Source organism: Ptiloglossa arizonensis, chromosome 3, assembly GCF_051014685.1.
Source record: "Ptiloglossa arizonensis isolate GNS036 chromosome 3, iyPtiAriz1_principal, whole genome shotgun sequence".
Lineage (NCBI taxonomy): Eukaryota > Metazoa > Arthropoda > Insecta > Hymenoptera > Colletidae > Ptiloglossa > Ptiloglossa arizonensis.
In genome coordinates this window covers 28199938-28218692 of record NC_135050.1, presented here as the reverse complement: position 1 = coordinate 28218692, position 18755 = coordinate 28199938, and the positions used below count along the sequence as shown (strand labels likewise).

At 54.0% G+C, this 18755-nt stretch overlaps 1 protein-coding gene across 2 annotated transcripts; it reads left to right on the top strand.

The window, feature by feature from the left end:
- Positions 1-3320: 3320 nt before the first annotated feature.
- Positions 3321-18490, top strand: LOC143144217 (uncharacterized). Of its 2 annotated transcripts, XM_076306377.1 has the most exons (3): positions 3321-3343; positions 10502-11545; positions 17900-18490. In XM_076306377.1, the coding sequence occupies exons 2-3, from the start codon at positions 10543-10545 to the stop codon at positions 18391-18393; spliced, it is 1497 nt and encodes a 498-aa protein (XP_076162492.1). In that variant the 5' UTR covers positions 3321-3343; positions 10502-10542; the 3' UTR covers positions 18394-18490. The 2 variants fall into 2 exon arrangements, with proteins under 2 accessions (XP_076162492.1, XP_076162491.1); XM_076306376.1 differs by lacking the exon at positions 3321-3343 and having other exon boundaries at positions 10492-11545.
- Positions 18491-18755: the final 265 nt, after the last annotated feature.

Sequence of the window (18755 nt, the reverse complement as noted above, 5' to 3'; positions counted from 1 at the left end):
TACTCGAGAAACGGTTACAATTTCGATATCGTCGCCGTGAATCGGCGGAGATGTGCCCTCGCTACTCGGTATTTACTGAAAAATCCGTCTACTTCACATAAACCACCCCTGTGGGATAACGAGGCGATAAATATCGACCCATTACAGTGGCGCAGGGCGTTATCGAAAACGCGCGTTAAAGTCACTCGGAGGGTAATAAATTTCCTCGTAAGCCACAGGTCAAGGTTAAGTATCGTATATTTTTAGCGGGGCGCTTGATAATTTTTAACTATCGCTGCTCGATGAAAGAACCTGACTCTCCGTCGGGGGATAGCTTCGCTTCCTGTCCGCAACAGAACCATCCACGGTAACCGTAAACGGTCTTAAATGCCCTCGATACTCTTCTCTGAGTTCCAACGGGACGAAAGATCGATCGTAAAGAATTCGGGAATTTTGGAACTCGCGTTTTCCAAAAGAAAACACAAAAACAGACCCAACCTTTAAAACTCTCCGGTGAAATTAATCACCGACCGAACGTGTTCGCACCTCGTAAACGTCCTCGACCCGAAACGAAATATCCAAATCGTGAAAGCGAAGGATTTCGAAAAACACTTGGAACCCGCTTCGTCCTCTCCAAAAATTAACAAATCGAAGCATCGAGACCTACTGTCCTTCCAGTTTCAACGTTTCGAACTCTCGAAGCGGAATTAATCTCTTCCCGAGTTTCTCCACCCTCCTCGTTAACCTCCTCGACTCGAAACGGAATATCTAAATCGTGAAAGTGAAAGATTTCGAGAAACATTTCCAACCTACCCACCCTTTGTCTTCTCGAACAATTAACACTTGTACACCCTCTCGACCCCAAGTTTCGAACTTGAATTGGAATTAACCTCTTCTTAAATTTCTCCACCCACCTACTTAACGTCCTCTCAATCACCAAACGTTGGAAGTAGAAATTTGAAAAGAAAATATTTCTACTTTCATTCGCCAAAGATAGAAGAGACCGTGCAGACACTGCGATCGTTTCCAACCCTTTGGTGTTCTCCGTGGACCCTCTCGCGCTCGAAAATTTGCATGAATCCAACGTTGGCGCGTAATCGTCGAGAATCGTGGGACTTTTGATTCGATTACACGGGGCGATGCGCGCTCACGGCGGCTCTCGGGTCCGCGTAAATGACAAATGGACGGCTTCCGCGAACCGTTTCATAGAAATGGCCGAGCCACCCCTCGTTGGAACGAGATACGGCAGGGAAGCAAGAGCTTTCTCGTGTCCGGCTGTTGCGCGCCCTCGACCAATCTCTTCGGTACACACCGTGGCCGGGCAGCGTGTTTTCCACGCGGGCATCCCTTCTCCCTTCGGCTTTTACTTTGGCTCCTCGCTGGTAATATCCACCGTGGCACGTCCTGCCCACATTTCGCCAAGCTTTGCCATTTTTCACCCTCCGTCCCCTTTTCTACGACGTTTGCCGCGTCCCCGTTCCCATTTACCAAAGAAACTTATCGGTCTTTTGTGCATCGTGGAAGTGGGCAGGATTTGTGTACCGACAACCGGGCTAAAATGTCCGACACTCGAGCATTTCACGGTATTCCGTTAACGAGCGTCGCGCGAACGTTTGCGACGACGAGATATTTTCTATCATTTCGAAACATCCATCGAGAACGATTGAGAAGATTTTTCAAACTTTCGATCGCGGGTTCGAGAGTAACGATCGCACCTGTAAAAGTACGCAACGCGCGCGTAACGTTTAATCGTTTTAAGAATACCTCGGGGAACAGTATCGATGTTTGCGCGCAAAAATCTGTAACTCGTTTTATTTCCCGCAACTCGGTTCCGTATTTGCGTTGCTCTCGTCGCGTTTTTATCGCTTCACGTTTCTCGACTTCGTTCCCCCATCTTTCTCCGTACGTTGCTGTTTACCTTCGTTACGACCTACGTACCGGTAAATACAATTACTTCCAAGGAGAAACAAACTATTATCTTCTCAATACCGCGGCGATTACAAAGGAATGTAAACCTTCTCTTTCGGGGGGAACGAAAATTCCGTTTACACTGTTTACATCCGCGGATAGATGTTACTCGTTCGGGGTGGACGGTTCGCGACGAAGCTTGCGTTCGATTCGAAAATATCGGACTCGTTTCGATGTAAAAGTCGAACGAACAAAAGGGCGGAACGTGCTCGTGTCCCGTTCAATTACTTATGGTTCCGAGGTTTCCAAAATAAATCGTTTCTCCCGGTTCTTGGGAACCTTTCTCGCTCGTGGTTCTCTCTCTCTCTGCTCTCTCTCTCTCTCGCTCGCTAGATTGACACGTCTCCGTTCTCCTACCCCTCTCGAGCGGCGTTCACCGCTCCGCCGTAAACTCACCCTCGGAGATTCGACTCCGCAGACACCTCCAGAGAGTATTTCCACGTTTCGAGCTTCGGCCTCGGTTGCGATATTTACGCTCGCCGGGCGGCAAATCGAGATTCGTAGACACGCCCACGATCGAGTTTCCCAGAACGATACCGGAAGAACCGTGATCGTAAGCGGGGGACCGTTTCCCGCGGCAGAGATTTCCAAAACGTATTTTCGCGAAGCACGGGGCCAAAGAGGGCTCCGTTACGGATACGGGATCCATTAACGCCCGTACACGATACGGAACTTTATACCTGGCGCGATACGAACAGCAAGGGCCTACATAAAACGTTGACAAGATGCGTTACGAAACGCACGATATCGATTGCGTTTAATCCGCGTTCTTTTCGCTTCCAGGCTGATGGTTTTCTTCGTGGACCTGTAAATAAAAGGCCTCAAAGTGTACGGCGCCGTGGAGAAGACGTTCCACCCGTTCGAGCTGTGCAGCAGGTAATTAAACTACGTGTTACAATTGTTTAGAATCGGTGGAGTCTCGTTGGAACTTCTTATCGCGTTCGAGCTACCCTGGAGTACCAACGCTCACATTTTGGATCACCATCGGTGCAAGGAGTAGCGACACTTGTGCTCCTCGAGTTGTTTACAAACGTTGAGCTTGAAAAGTCTACTCGAGACGACGGATCGCTAATAAAACACCCAAGTTTTTCGATTAAACCGTACATACGGAACATTTTATGTTTACACGCAAACAAACTTTCATTAAAATCAGACGTGGAGCTTAAAAGAATTTCCTTATAAAATAGTCTACGAATACTTTCTTGATCCACTGTGCGCGTACGTAAAAAGACGTAAACGCGGGATAAAGTTAGGTACGTTGGTACTCTACGGTTGAGAATGTTCGTCGTAATTTCTAATAAGAATACGGACCGTTTGCATTCGAGATTCGAAAACGTTCGGCGATGTTTCAGGCTTTCCCGCGTGTTCCAGCCGGGAACACTGGCCGGTATACAAGGTGAGTTGCGCACGCACGTGTTCCTTTATTTTTCCATTATTTTCGAGCGACGGTTCCTCGTACGCGTATACGGGGAACTCGACTCGCGGAATCGATAGCTCGAAGAAGCCCGTTCGGTCGTTCGCGCGAGTTTTACGCAGCTGGAAGACGCTCGCACCTGCGCTTGGCAATCGACTTCTCTGTTAACGCTATACGACGCGCACCGGTGTAACCATTCCACGAAGAAAAGGGAATTCCGTCGACGCGAAGAAACGAGGAAATCAAGCGAAGAAGATTCGAAGAGATCTGGAAAATTGAAAGAAGATTTCCATCTCGGGACCATGAAGTTTGTCGATACGTTCTCGAGAAGTCCAATCGATGGAATCGTCGACTCGTCGATGGATCCGACACGCAAAAATGAAAAATTGCACGCGCGTCGCTGCACTTCGCGAGGAAGATCCCGTCGTGGACCTTGACGTTCTCGGGGCGAGTCTCGATGTGTCAATTCCGGGTGACCTCGAAATTCTCGAAGTAAAAACTCGACGATAAACGTACCGTTTCCTAGGTACGGTACTCGCCGTAAACAGAGGATTGTATACAACTGCGTCGCACTAAAACCCATAGCCACTAAACCGCGCATACCACCTATAAATGGGCGGGTTGCTATAAAGTCCATTCATGATCGCGTCGCCTGTACAACAAACGTCAGGTGGCTCGCGCCTCCCTCGCGATTTATCGCGCCCGTTCTCGAACCCGGCTTCCTGCTTCGCTACGCGTTCACGATGACGTACGATCGTTTATTACGGGGTAATCGGACGTACGACGAGCCACCGGTCTCCCCGTCCTTCGAGACGAGAAATCGCGACGAAATCGTAACGCAAACACCGAAGCTATTCACGTCGATCGGTAGCACCGTTTCGCGTTGAAACGAGACGCGTTCGTTGTCGCGTATCGGGAAAATCGTAGGTTCGCGTCGTTGAGACTCTTATCGTCGTTTTTCCAACGGAAAGCGAAACGTTGACCTTGGTTCGTTAACATCGCGCAACGTCGAGTATCGTCGCGCGATATAATTATTGCCTCGTCAAAGTTCAACTCGGTGCATCTCCAATTCAAATAAGAGACGCGATTCGTGTTCATCTCGTTCGGCCTTGGTCAACGAAACCGTCGATCTCCGTTTCCACGTATCTCGTGCCGCACGATATCGCGAGAGTTGCGATTTCGTAGCTTCGAGACACCCCTAGAAAACGTTCTCGCGTTCAATTACGCGACGTTCGGTTCCGCGGGTTTCCGTTGTGGAAACCGTTAATTCGGTCGCGTTAAGTTTGGGGACTAAGATCGGGGGGGATTTTTGAGGAAATTTTTCTCATAAAGTTCCGCGCTTTATAAATTTTCACGAGACGCCGAAGGCAGCCGGCGGGCGATAAAAGTTTTCTGCCGCGGCACGAGCCGCTCCCTTCTCGATATTCGACGTCGATCGCTCGTCCCGAGTTACGAGGAAAGATTCTGCGCGCTCGGTGAACGGTACTGCGAAGTCGGTGCACGGAGCAAACGTCAGAATTCAGACGCGAAATTTATAGATTCCCCTCGAGAGCCTTCTGCCCGCCGCCGCTACTGCCGCCGCCGCCGCCGCCGCGTTATTACACCGATAATAAACCCGTTAATGGATCAATTACACAAGGAACAGCTATCCAGCCGTTTATATATCGTCCCCGGGTTCAGACACCTCCTATTGCTTTCGTTTAACGCGAGTTTCAAGTTCGGTTGTGCATCGAGGGAAATTCGAAAAGAAATCGTCTTCTCGACCAATGGTCTTTGGAATCGAGCACTTATTCGTTAGATGGTTTCGTTCGTTCAAAGAAATACGGATTTATTAAATTCGAGTTTCGATTGATAGGGTGTAGACGAGTGAATTATAAATCGCAGAAGGGGACGATTGATCTCGTTTAACGCGAGTTTAAAGTTCGGTTATGCATGCAGGAAAATTGGAAAAGAAATCGTCTTCGTGACCAATGGTCTTTGGAATCGGAATGTTTTCTCGTCAGATGGTTTCGTTCGTTCAAAGTGGTACGGATTTATTAAATTCGAGTTCCGATTGATAAGGTGTAGACGAGTGAATTAAAAATCATGGAAAGGGACGATTGATCTTGCCACCTCGTTTAACGCGAGTTTCAAGTTCGGTTATGCATCGAGAGAAATTCGAAAAGAAATCGTCTTCTCGACCAATGATCTTTGGAATCGAGCACTTATTCGTTGGATGGTTTCGTTCGTTCAAAGAGATACGGATTTATTAAATTCGAGTTTCGACCGGTAGGGTGTAGACGAGTGAATTAAAAATCATGGAAAGGGACAATTGATCTTGCCACCTCGTTTAACGCGAGTTTTAAGTTCGGTTATGCATCGAGGGAAATTCGACAAGAAATCGTCTTCTCGACCAATGATCTTTGGAATCGAGCACTTATTCGTTGGATGGTTTCGTTCGTTCAAAGAGATACGGATTTATTAAATTCGAGTTTCGACCGATAGGGTGTAGACGAGTGAATTAGAGATCGCGGAAAGGGACAGTTGGTCTCGCTTCGAAGTCTGGCATTCGCTGCTCAAAACTCGAGGCAACCACTCGAGAATCCCCCTGGGAAACGAGGCCTCTCGAGTGGACCACCCAAACACGGTATAGGGTTACTTCTCCGCGTTAAGCACTTTTAACAGCCAAACGTCACTTCTGGCGTAAATACTCCTTCCAACCGATGCGCGTCTCTCGTCGCGACGAATAAGAAATTGCCCAGTCGTCGCTCGAACACCCTTTGTGCGAGAGGGTGGCGACTCACGTACCCTTTCCATCGTAATTTTTTCGAAGATAGAGATCGATCGCTCTCGAAAGTCTCCTCGATTAATTTCAGCGTAGGCGTCGAGTAAAATTCCGGTTAACTCGGTGAATTTGGGATCGTTCGAAGTACGTTTAAAGTACATCTCTGAAATCGTTATCGACGAGTATATTTCAAAGATCGAAATCCAAGATTTGAAACGAAAAAGTAACTCTCTGGACCATTATGGAAAATATTTCCCTTTCCGAGCTCGACCTTCGATACACTGGTACCGTAAGGATCCAAAAAAAGGTAGTCCGTATCCGTGACAGTGGCCATCGCTAAACCGTTACGACGCATTCTCGTAAAAATATTTTCCCTCTCGACTTGTAGTTCGACCATTGCGCTTATCGACCGCGAACGATCCAGCTCGGAAAAAGGAACTCCGCGTTCCGCGCGGTGCTGGCTGTTAAAACATCGTGGCATCCTTCCAGAAAAATATTTTCATTTTCCAACCGCTGAATTTATCGAGCCAATTGGAACCGTTTGCCTCCAAAAAAAAAGTCCCTACCAACGCGTGTAGTGTCCATCGTGAAAGGGTTGTAGCACCTGTTAACTCTTTCGAGAGTTATTCGCGAGTTTCTCTAAACGATCGAATTCAACCCTTATCGATCCAAGAGTATCTGTTCAACGAATGCACAGTGTCATCGTTGAAAAGTTGAAAGAAAATCTCTGCTACGTTCGATCGGAACTCTAGAGGCCCTGGTCGAGCAATTGGGGCCGTTTGGCATAAAAAATAGCCCCCGTGTACATTTGACTTAGGACCTGGAGCACCGATTCGCAAGGTCCTCGTCGATTAACCGCGCGCGTGGTCCCGCGCGTGGCGCGATCTGGCGGCGCGCGAACCCGATGGACAGATGGAAGGCGTATGTGCCACCGGAGTTGTTGTCAGACCGTTTTACTTTACTGCCCCATAAAAGTACCGAGATTTAGACTGCAATACCGCCGTGACGTATTGGCCGGCGCGTACGCAGGTTCGCGGTCGCTGGTTCGCTCGGTGTCGCGCGCGCGGAACCGGCGCGTGTGCGTGGCGGCACGCATCGTCGAGCGATCGAGCCGGCCACGAGACACCGTCTCGTTCCTCCTTTTGCGCGTGACGTCACGCGCGAAGAACAGCGAGGAACGCTCGCTCGCGATACTCGGATCGTTCGAGCTTCGATTCCTCTTGAACGCGGAAACTCGAACCCTGTCGCGAGACAATTAGAGGACACCTGGTCCGTTCGTTCCGTCGTTCGGATGGACAATGGACGTCGTAAAAGTAGCGCGACGATAACGCGAAGACGGTGGTATCTCCGTGGAGGAGGCGCGATCGGTGAATTCGGTTTAAGAGAAATATCGAGAGAAAGCCGGCCGATCGGCTCTGTGCGGCGCGGTAATTAGCGCTTCGGAGGCAGGCCGATAAATTGGTCGGTTAATCGAGCGCGCGCTCGAGGGGTGAAAAAGAAACGGAAAGCCCGCGCGGGAGCACGGTGGAAGAGGGGGGAGGTGGGCACACGAAAGGCCGCCGCCACCGCCGCCGCTCGATTTGCCGCGAGCGTATCGAAGAGAGGCAGGAAGGAAAAAAAAAGAAAAGAAGAAAAAAAAAAGTCTGGTCGTCCGAGCGATACAAAAGCGGGAGGAGGACGGGAGAGAAGCACCTGCTATTCGTCCATTGGCCGAGGCGATTCGGGTCAGAGTCGTTTCCCTTTCGTTTCTTGGGGCCTCGCGTCGTTGCAAGTTCGAAAGAAAAAGAGACGTCGCGAGTCGATTCGACGCGATTCGACGCGATTCGACGCAAGGTACCGAGTCGACAAAGAGGCCCGTGGAGACGTCGCGCGATACTCGTGGCTCGCGGTGGAGATCCACGGGCAACCCTCGCGCGTGTATGCGTGGCTCGGTACGTTCGTGCTCGCCGGTTCTCGGTCCGCGGTGGAGGGAGAGAGGCAGATTCGACGTTGGGTAGGTGGGTAAGCGAGGGTCGCGGGGGTTTGCGCGGCGGCGGCGGCGGCGGCAGTGGCGGCGGCAGCGGCGGCGGCGGCGACGACGACGAGCGGCAGAGCACGAAGTGGTAGGGGGAAGAGAGAGACGTGTCCGTCCAGGGTTCGGTTGCCAAACGATCCGAGAGATCGCGCTCGCGTCGCGTTCAGCCCGTTTGCGCGTCCGAGCCGCGGGCAGAGCTCTCAGTTGACGCTCAGTTCGGCTCAGCGAGGCCAGAGAGAAGAAAGGGAGTCTTTTCGTGTGTGTAAACATCGCGCGTGTGTGTATTCGCCGCGGCAGCCACGGGGACCGGGGCCTCTCTACCTGAGAGAACCTTCGGCCGCGCGCTCGTACACGATCCGCGTCCAGGGGTCCGTTACCTGAATTTTCGGGACACGAGGGAGCCGAGAACGAGGGAAAAAGAAAAGGAGGACCGGCGATACGCGAACCGTCAGTCCGACCAGGAACGCTCCGTTTCTCCTTGCCGCGGTGATTTTCCGGCGCGGCGTGCCGCAGGATCGGATCGTCGACGCGAATCGAAGGCGAAACGACGGAGCTAGCCGCGAACGAGGCGTCGAGTACGAGACGCCTGGGGAAGCGGCATCGGGGTGACCAGCGGAGAGCGGCAAGTGCGCGCTCGCCGAGTAGACGCGTCGCGTGTGCATTCGAAGAGAGTTATGAGCAGGGTGACGGTTTCCGTCGAGGAAGGAGACGGGACGACATGCAGCTCGAGCATGGCCTGGAGCGGGACGACGACAGCAAGATCGGCGGAGCAGTGAAAGGAACGTGGTCGTACTGTTCGTACGACGCGACGCGTTCGATCCTCTTCCCGAGGGGACGTCGATTGCCAAGTGTCTCGAGCGCGACACGTTCCAGCCGCGTAACGCGCGTTGATCACGAGCATACGTCGTCTTTGGTGACGTTCGACGAACCCCAGGTCGCGTCGAACGCGCGAAACGCGAACGACCGTTTCGAGGAATAACCCGAGAGAACCGATCGCGCACATGCACCTTCGTACATGTGATTCTCTCAGCTTCGTACGACCGTTGTACTAAAGGCGTGCTGTGTCGTTTTGTTTTCATTCGTTGGCAACCTCGCGTGTCTGCGCGTCATCGTTGGATCTCCTCGCTGTTGGACCGGTGGAAATCGCTCGTTCGCTCGCTCGCTCGCTCGGTGACGGACGTTGCTTCTTCTCACGGCGGTACGACGCCCTCCGTTCCACGTGGTCCACGTAAACCTCGATCGACCTCGATCGACCTCGATCGACCGGGTCCGGTGGTCGTCTCGGACCTATCTCGTCGCGGTGGTGGTGGTGGTGGTGGTGGTGGTGCACGGACCGGACCTTTTCTCGACGGATCGGCAACGCGTTTTATCGCTGCCCTGGGCGTCCTCGTCCTCGTCCTCGTCCTCGTCCTCGTCCTCGTCCGTCTCTTCTCCTCTCCTCGTCGCTCCGTTCCCTCTTCCGTCTCTCTCTGTCGCGGTGTACCGTGTCTCCCTCCGAGCGGCTCTTACCTACCCCTCCACCTGTCTGCCGCGGCGCTGCACACCCTCTCCTCCCTCCGGCAACCCTGGTGCTCGCACGGCCGCGTATCCGTACGATTTTCCCTATCCCCACCTTCCGCGCGCCACCTCTGCCTTCCGCGCGCGTTTTCTTTATTTATTCCGCGATTCCACGGAGCAACGTCGACGCTGCCCGCACGATGATTCCCGCGCTCCTCCCGTTGAACGCGTATCGAAAATCTTGAACGGTCGACGCGTTACGTTGGTCCTCTCGGTGTTCGTCGCCGCTGTTCGACTCGCGGTCCGTCCTCGCGAAATCCCCGATAAAAACTCCCGTTTGGTTCACCGTCCGGTTCCACCTCCTTCCCCGACTCGTTCCGTCGAATCCGACGTCGAGTCACCGCGTCGTTACCTCGTCCGGTGGTCCGTCCTTGGACCGTACGCAACCGCGCGTAACGACGATGCGATCGCGGTACGCGGTCCTCTGCTGAAAATCGATCGTCCTCTTACCCCCCCCTCCCCGGTTATCCGCTCCGTCGAGCGGGTCTCGATCTCGATTTTAAATCCGGTGCGGTTCGATTGCCGCGCGCGGTCCCCACCGGTCTCCGTGTAACGTTCGATCGGTTCGCGTCGATCGTACGCGGTAATCGGCGTCTCTCGTTGGTCACCGCGCGTCCGAACTCGACGTCGACATCGCCACCGTACCGGGCATCGTCGTTCCACCACCGGCGATCAACTGTCACCATCTGCACCATCGCCGATCACGTGGCTTGCTCGACGGCGACGCTGTACGACAATGTTCACGCCGCGCCGCTGTGCGGCTCCGGCGTGGGCCACCCTGGCTCCGTCGCGCCGATGGGGACAGCCACCGGAGCGGGGAATTCCACCGGGGTGACCTGGTGGGCCATGATGAACGGTTCCCTCTACGAGGACAGCCCGCCACCGGTCCCACCGACGCCCTCCAGCCTCGTCTCGATCCAGCAGCAACAGCAACAACCGACCGCGACTCCCGGCTCCCATCAGCAATCCACCGCACCGACATCGCCCGCTGCACCCTCGTCATCGGCGACGACGGCACCACCGGCACCGACCGCCAGCGCCAGCTCGACATCGCCGAGCGCCTCGTCGGTGGCGAGCAACAGCGCACCGGGTCCGCTCCACATACCCGCGAAGAGGTTGACCGCTACACCGGCGGCATCCTCCTACGGGGAAGTCGGCTGCGTCGAGTCCACGGCCGCGCCCGCCGCTGGACCAGCGGGCGTCATACGTCATTCCCACTCGTCCTCCGCTGGCTCCCAAGCCGGCTGGAGCTACAGTCCCCATCATCCCCAGGACTCCCACTACTCGTCCGCCGCGGCCGCGGGTGATTCCCTCAACCATCACCAGACATACGGGGGCAACAATCCCCCGACCTATTACAATCTGGCGGCCGACCCTACCTCCACCTCCGGATCCTCCAGGGACAACCGGAAAGCGGGGACGCTCAGCTTCTGGTCACCGGCCGCGGCCACCGCCGGATCGCCCGGCACCGGTGCTTCCGTTTCCGATTACAAGTCGTACAACTCGGTCGGCGCTGCCACCACCAGCTCCTCCACCGGTGGTTCCTCCTCCGTTGCCACGGGGGTCGCGGACCCGGCCGTATCCTCCTGCCATCAGAGCTTCTCCCAGAGCTGGTGCAACTACGCACCGTACACCACCGCCAGGCATCATCATCCGGTGGACACGGCCGGACACCATCATCCTCACTCGCAACCCGGTGTCCCGTACTTGACGCCGTCCGCGGCGGACGACCGGGGCAGGGTCACCGCCGCGATGGTCGCCGAGGGCGCCTTCCCTCACGACGGTTACGGCGGTCTCAGGAATTACGGGGCACCCGAGTCCGTCACCTCCAGCCCCTATCCGCCTCCAGGTAAGCATCGACTCCGTCCTCTCGCGTTGTAATTACGATCTGTTTACTTTCAGCCGAGTCACCGTCGCGGTGAACCCGCGTCGATCGATCAAAGAGACCGTACGGGGGGGAAGGGGGGGGGGTCCGTTTCTTCGCTCGGGGACCGGTGCGGGATTCGCGCGATCGCGATCCGCGTTCGCGTCGGCCTTGGCACGACGAAAGAGGAACCCGAGCAGCGAAACGGCCTCGTCCCTCGCCCCCCGCGAGATCGCCGAGCGCGCGCGCGCCAGCCCTCGAGATATTTAAATGCTCGAAAACCGCAAATAAACCGGCCCCGTCGCACAAACGGTCGAGTCATCGTTCATTCACGTATTTGGTCACTCTCTTTTGTCCCCGCTCGCCGTCCTTTTCTCGGGTCCCTGGAACCCATGAAACGTCGCACGAGCAACAACGAACGGCGCCGGGTTTATTGGCGGCCGTAACTCGTAAACTCTGGCGTGCGCCTCCGATCAGCTGATCCGTTCCATGACCCGTACGGGCGTTCGTTCGGTCTTCTCCTACTAACGGCTCGGTTCTCGTCTTTCCTCGTCTTTCCTCGTCGCGCGCGCTGTCGCCACTCTTTCGCCCTTTCCGTCCACCTTCTCTCTCTTTTTCTTTCTCTCTCTCTCTCGCTTGCACACTCTAAGCGTTCGTTTCCGAAACTTTTGCCGCTCGTGCGCAACCTCTCGTCCACGCTCGCGTATCGTACCGGGTCCGAATTCGACACAGAAGCCGCGTTTCGCGAGCGTTACGGGCGAACCGTGTCCCCGAGCGCGCGACGATCGATATTCAAGGTTCTCGAGTGCGTCGAAAGGGTCGAAACGTCCCGTTCGAGGCGAAAACGCGGAACGCGAAGAGACCGGAGATTTTCGCCGGCGATTGGCTCTCCTCGATTGTCGTTCGAGGCAAAAAATGAGGGAAAAATATACACGTATACGTATAAAGAAGAAAAAGAAAAAAAAAAAGGCGCGCGCGCGTCCCTCGACGGAATCGTAAAGAATAGGAAAATACGAGACACGGCGGCTGCTCATACGGGCACGCACGGCCCGATAAACGAGATATCGTTCGCGTGATCCTCTCGTCCGCGGAGTTAATCGTATGCGCGGTAGGGAGGTGCACGCGCAGGCGTGCGATACATACAAAGTAGGGGAATACGAGCGCCGGCGTATAGTTTAACCGTCCACCAATAGATGGCAGCTCCATTATCTTTGTTCGTTCGTCCGGTATCGGAGCGCGAGCGAGCCGCCGCGGCACCGCTATCGCGAACGTCTCTCCACGAGCCACCGTCTGCACGATTTTCGACGAGTTACGGACAGCCGGACAGCTGCTGTCGCGCGGCCACCGTCTCCCGTTCCGCTCGACGAGATAACATCTTCCTGTTCGGGAAACCTCCTCGTCGAATGGTAGACCGGCTGGCCCGTGTCCCGGCCTACCGAGTTCAACATTTAAAACCGAAGCTCCCGGGGGCCCTGAACGACGATAGTCGTTTCGCTTTTTAATTTATCGCCCGGTTATCCGCGCCCCTGTCCCTCCCGGCTAGCTTTAATTGCCGCCATCGCGAATTTACGGCCCGGCCTGATTAGAGGAGTCCAAGTGGCGCGCGACCTACTATCCAACGTGGATCGTACGCGTTCGACGCGCGAGTAATATCCTTCCCGTTCGACGAGAACGACTCTTCGAACCGTTACAACTCTACTCGCGGAGAGATCATCTTTCTGGATACGAATTCGATCGATGGTGTTCGCGCTCGAAACAACGGGGACGCGAGCCCTTGTTCTCCTTTCGGTCCAGACGATGCTCCCTTTTGCGGTTCGAATTCGCCCCGAGTATCGTCCCGGTGGTAAAATTCGCGGTAATCTAAGAAGAAAGTTCTTCTCCCTCTCTCGCGTTGCCCACCGTCCCGATACGTACGGTGGAATAAAATTGTTCTCGAGTGCAGGTGCGTCCACTCGACGACGAGTTTCCACGGGAAAGATGTCGCGGTTGGTACGGGTCACCGCGTTCCGTTCTATATTTACGAACGTCGGGAACGGTGAGAAATTTTCGCGACAGGTTCGACGATGGAACTCTTTCCGTTAGGCGTTAATAGATCGAACGTAGTCGGCGACCAACGCTCGTCTCGCTCGGACGATATCGTCGATGATATACCGGCCAATAATTTCCAGATCTTCTTCGAAGGTCTCTACGACGTTCTGCTCTAATCGTACGGAATATTCCCCGTCTATTCTACGAGTTTATACCTCGCGTAATGCGCGCGAAAAATTCGAAACTCCGATTTCTCGCAACGGATGCGATATTTCTAGCGTTGAATATCGATCGAGTAACGAAAGTAGTAAATTCCCACTCGGGCGTTTCGTCTCTGTAACATTTTTCTATCCGTTGCCGTCGTTTGCCTACCAACTGGTTTCCGAATCGAACAATCGGATAACCACGCTTTAACTCCGAACCGAACGACTTCCGGTCTTTCCATAATTTTCCAAAGAACGTTCGCGACGAGTACGCAGCCTTTCGAGAGTGTAATTTTCAAAGAAGTCGGTACTCGGACGTAAGAAAATCCAACCGCTGTAAACTTTGGAGCGTCGGTGTACGATTCACGGTTAAAAAAATATTCTTTCGATCGATCGAACGTTCTCCTTCGTACGAGACGAGTCTCGTTCCGCTTGGAATTCTCGAGAACGAGAAAAAGAACACTCTTGTCGCGCGCGAACGAGTTAACGTTGCTTCGCGAGGAGAACTCGAGCGCGGTGATGCTCTGTCCGTATTTGTCGTCTCGTTGGTCGATTTTGCGCGTCCCAGGGCACAGTTTCCGGTCGTGGCACGCCGTGTCGCGTTTCCCCGTACACCCGATCGGAAATCATCGTAGAAGCGGGACATCGTGCGCGTTGGTATCGCGCTTTGCGCTCGAACGCGTCGGCCGTGCAAATCGATACGTCATTTATTCCGCAGTTTCGTGCGCGCACACCGTACGCAGTGCACGCTGACATTCGTGAGAATCCTGACCTTTGTTAAATAATTTGCATATTCCAACGTTTTAGTGGGCAATAAATTCCTGTCGCTTGAGCAATCGCGCCACGATACTCCGCGGAACGAAACGAGACGAACGAACGCTCGAGAAGAGTCGCGTCGAACCGGGAGGAGAGGAGGGGCTTTGCGTAAGAACGAGAGAAAGATAGAGAGGGAGGGTAGGGAGGGAGAGGACACACGGAAGACCGAAGGAAGGATATTACGCGATCAAATAAGGGAGGAAGAAAAGACGAAATTCGGACCAGCCCCGGTCCTCCATAAAAAAAGAGAGTCAAGGACGTTTATTATATTTCTCCCGATCCGCTCGGAGCGTTTTAATCAGATCCGCTCGGAGCGTTTTAACGCGAAAGGTTCACCGGCGCGAGTTACGCGCGAGCCGATAGAGACGTTCGAAGAAAAGAAAAAAAAGGGCGGTGGAAGGGGACAGAAACGTTTTCGAACTCGCGTCACGCTCGATTTACGCGCGTACGCGTCTCGGCGGTCGGAACGTTGTTTCAATTGTAAATAAAGCTCCCTATTTTTGGACACTTTAACAACGCTCCGCGAGTCGAAGCGTTCCGTTGAAAAATGCCTACGCGTGATCGTTTCGGCGAGGAGGCGCGAGCGTTTCGAGCTACGGAGCACACCCCGTAAATAATATCGATGGTTCCGCGGTTCGGTTCAAGGGGGGGCCTCGGCAGGTGGAAGATCGCAGCTTTGTTACGCTCGCGGAGAACTCGCTCGAGGCCGACCGATGGTTTCGCGAGCGTGGTACGTTTTACACGCCACTCTTGACCGTACTCGGGTTAAAGATAGACGAGAGTCGGCCCGCTCTTGTAATCTCTTCCTTTCGCGCGCTTCGTACGACCGTTACACCATCTTCCGAAAAAGACGTTTCGCTATAGAGTCAGCTTCGCGGTGAAAAATACTCTCCGCGTCGAAAAATACTCTTCGCGTCGCGCGAGTCGAGGACGTATTCCTTCGTTCGTTTCGTGACGCTTCGTACGCCGCTTTCAAAAACCACCTTAGTATCCTGTTTGAAATTGAAAAAAAAAAATGTAAATGCTTCTTTTCCCCGTCGCGAAAGTATCGAACGTCGCTCGACGCGCGGTACCCGTGTTGCGCGTTATTTTCATCCCCTCGTCTGTAAACAAACCGTGGTCGGTATCCCGACGCTGCTTAGAAGCTGTATTGCCCCGCGACTATTACATTTCGGATAAAAGTATTTCGGTAACTTTATTTTCGCGCTACACCGTCGTATTCTATCGCAACAAATTGGATATTCTATTTAAAAATCGAAACTGACCCAGAAACCTTTCAGACACCGTCTAGAAACCGACCACCACCGACTCCGCGAACAAACAGATCCGACGTTGTTACGTTCCCCGCGAATCGGTATATCCTTTTGGAAGTAACTCGAATTCCCGCTATTTAAAAGAGCGTAGATATCGAGGTGGCCCGTATCCGCTCGGTTGCCCGATATAATTTTACGTCGATGTAAAAAAGCAAAGCGAGACGTCCCACGGGATCGAGATCGATCGTTTCGAACAACGATGATTTCGTAACGGTTTTACGAGCTGTCGTCGTCCCGTGAAACAAGAAGGAGCAAGTTTCCCGGTTACAGGAACGAGATTAACCGCGATCATGAATGAACGACTTGGATCCTCGTCATCGTTGTCGTCGTCCACGTCGTTGTTGTCGTGATCGTCGTCTCGCATTCCGCGATACGAGTCAAATTAACCGAGCGCGATCGAGGAAGATGCGGTCCGGTCGGCTGGGATCGTAAATTTCGGAAAAACTACCGGTACGCGAGCTTACGGGCTTCTCGCACGATTTTGAACGATCGAGTACGCGCCGGGACGTAGTAACAGTTCCACGTTTCGCGTTCCCGTTTCATGTTTTCCGCGCGGTTAGTACAACCGGTCCAATTATATCATATCGGCTCGTCGGGCCGGCGAGCGGTTGCCGCGCGCCGCGGCGAACCCTCCGCATGCATACACGCGCGCGCGGGCGTCACGCACACGCGTATTCAGCTTAGAACGCGCGCTTCGTCGTTGGGGAGCCGCATCGGGTGTGAATTTCACGATCTCGTGACCTCGCGACCTTTCCTCTCGGGGGAAACTCGCTCGTTCTTGCCGAGAAACTCGGCCACTCGTGAATTTTCTACGTTTAGAAGGAATCCCCGCGATTTTCCCACTTTCCCCGTGAATTTTGCACAATTTCAACCCCGAAGATGGACCGCTCCCGATTCGTGTTTCTTCCGACCGGATTCTTGTTCTACAGAAATTGTTCGGTTCCTCGATGGGGAAATTCCAGGTGGAAGGGAATTTAGAGCAGACCGATAAATTAGAGCTTTGTCTACGATCGCACGAGACGTCTAAATGAATTTCGATCCGATGGAGCGGACGGATCGCTCGAAGCTCGATGTGTATTTACAATCGTTCGAGACGCGCGCGTAACGAGTTCCGACGCAGCCGATAGACGAATCAATTAAAGACCGAACGTATCTGCGATAGTTCGAGATGCATAGACGAGTTCTGACCCGGTCGACAATGTTATCGTGCGCAGCTTATCGAACGTCAATTATAAGGGAATCGATTTTGTATCGCTTTTTTCGCTATTCGGAGCGCGATCGCCGACCGGAAAAATTGAAAACGATTAATCATCCATAGACGTCCGCGTAGTTATCGACCGCAACGATTATCCACCAACGGCGATAACGGTGTATTTGCGTAACGATCGATCGCGTGTTACGCGTATCGATCTATACGCGAGATTCTTGCACGGTGGTTGTCGATGCTCGATGTTTCCCGAGCGTCGGTTAAACGGACGTCCGGTGTCGTTTTCGAGTAACATCGACGCGTCCGAATCGATCGAGAGGAGGTGTCGCGCACGGAGCAATCGAGACAATGTTGCTCGTACGAGAGAATCGATCCGTCGGTGGGACGGCGACTGCGATGCGTAGCCCCGATGTCAACACGGATTTCGTTCGGCAAAAAAAAGTAACGGTGTTGATTACGCGTCGCGACGCGCTCGTATTTGCTCTCCTTTCCGCGATACGCGTGAAAATGGAACGTGTACCGTCTTACCTTCGTTGATCGTCGAGTATCGATGAACGAACCGATGTATAAAAATCGAACGGTATAAAAATTTACTCGGTTCGATCGATATGAAAAGCGTCTCGCGAGCAACTTCAAAAACGCGAAATCTTCTCGCGAGAAAGGATCGATGCGCGTAAACCCCTCGGTCGAGATCAAATAGCGCTCGACTCGTCAGCTTGATTCTAGCTAAAGCAGCTAGGTTGTTTATTACCGGCAAACTAATTGTGTTAAGTGATGTGGGGTTCCTCCCCATCCTCGTTGTTTCCAGCAGGTTCCCTGGCGGGAGTCGGCGTCGGCGTCGGCGTTGCCGGGATGGGCGTCGGTTGCGGGAGCTCGAACCCTCTGGAGTGGACCGGGCAGGTGACGGTGCGGAAGAAACGCAAACCGTACTCGAAGTTCCAGACCCTCGAGCTGGAGAAGGAGTTCCTGTTCAACGCGTACGTCTCCAAGCAGAAACGATGGGAGCTGGCGCGCAACCTGAACCTGACCGAGCGCCAGGTGAAGATCTGGTTCCAGAATCGTCGGATGAAGAACAAGAAGAACAGCCAACGGCAGACGCAGCAGCAGAACAACAACAACAACAACAACAGCAGCGCCAACAACGCGAATCACCACGCGGCGACCGGTAGCCACCACCATCCGAGCGCCGCGCATGCGCCGCCGTCGAGTCACCACGTGGTCGCGCAGGCGCACCACGCGAACGGTTCCGCGAAGCATCATCAGTGACCCGTGGCCTTCTCTGGGGTCGTCTTCGGCCATCATCATCACAGCCACGGCGCCGCGAACGGCTGCACCGGGACTGGGACCGGTACCGGTACCGGTACCGGAAGTGGCAACGGCCACGCGAGCCTGGTTACGGGTCACAGCCATACGCTTCACGCGCCTCAACCTCAAACGCCTCTGCCGACCCACGCCGCCGGTGTCTCGAGCACCGTCACGCCCCCCACCGCCGTCGTTCATCCGCACATTCACGCGCACGCTCATCATCATCATCATCATCAGTTGGCGCACGTGGCTCAGCAGTATCCCGCGCTTCTACATCAGACGCCCCATGGCCTGGCCGCCTGAACGCGAGATCACGAAAATGG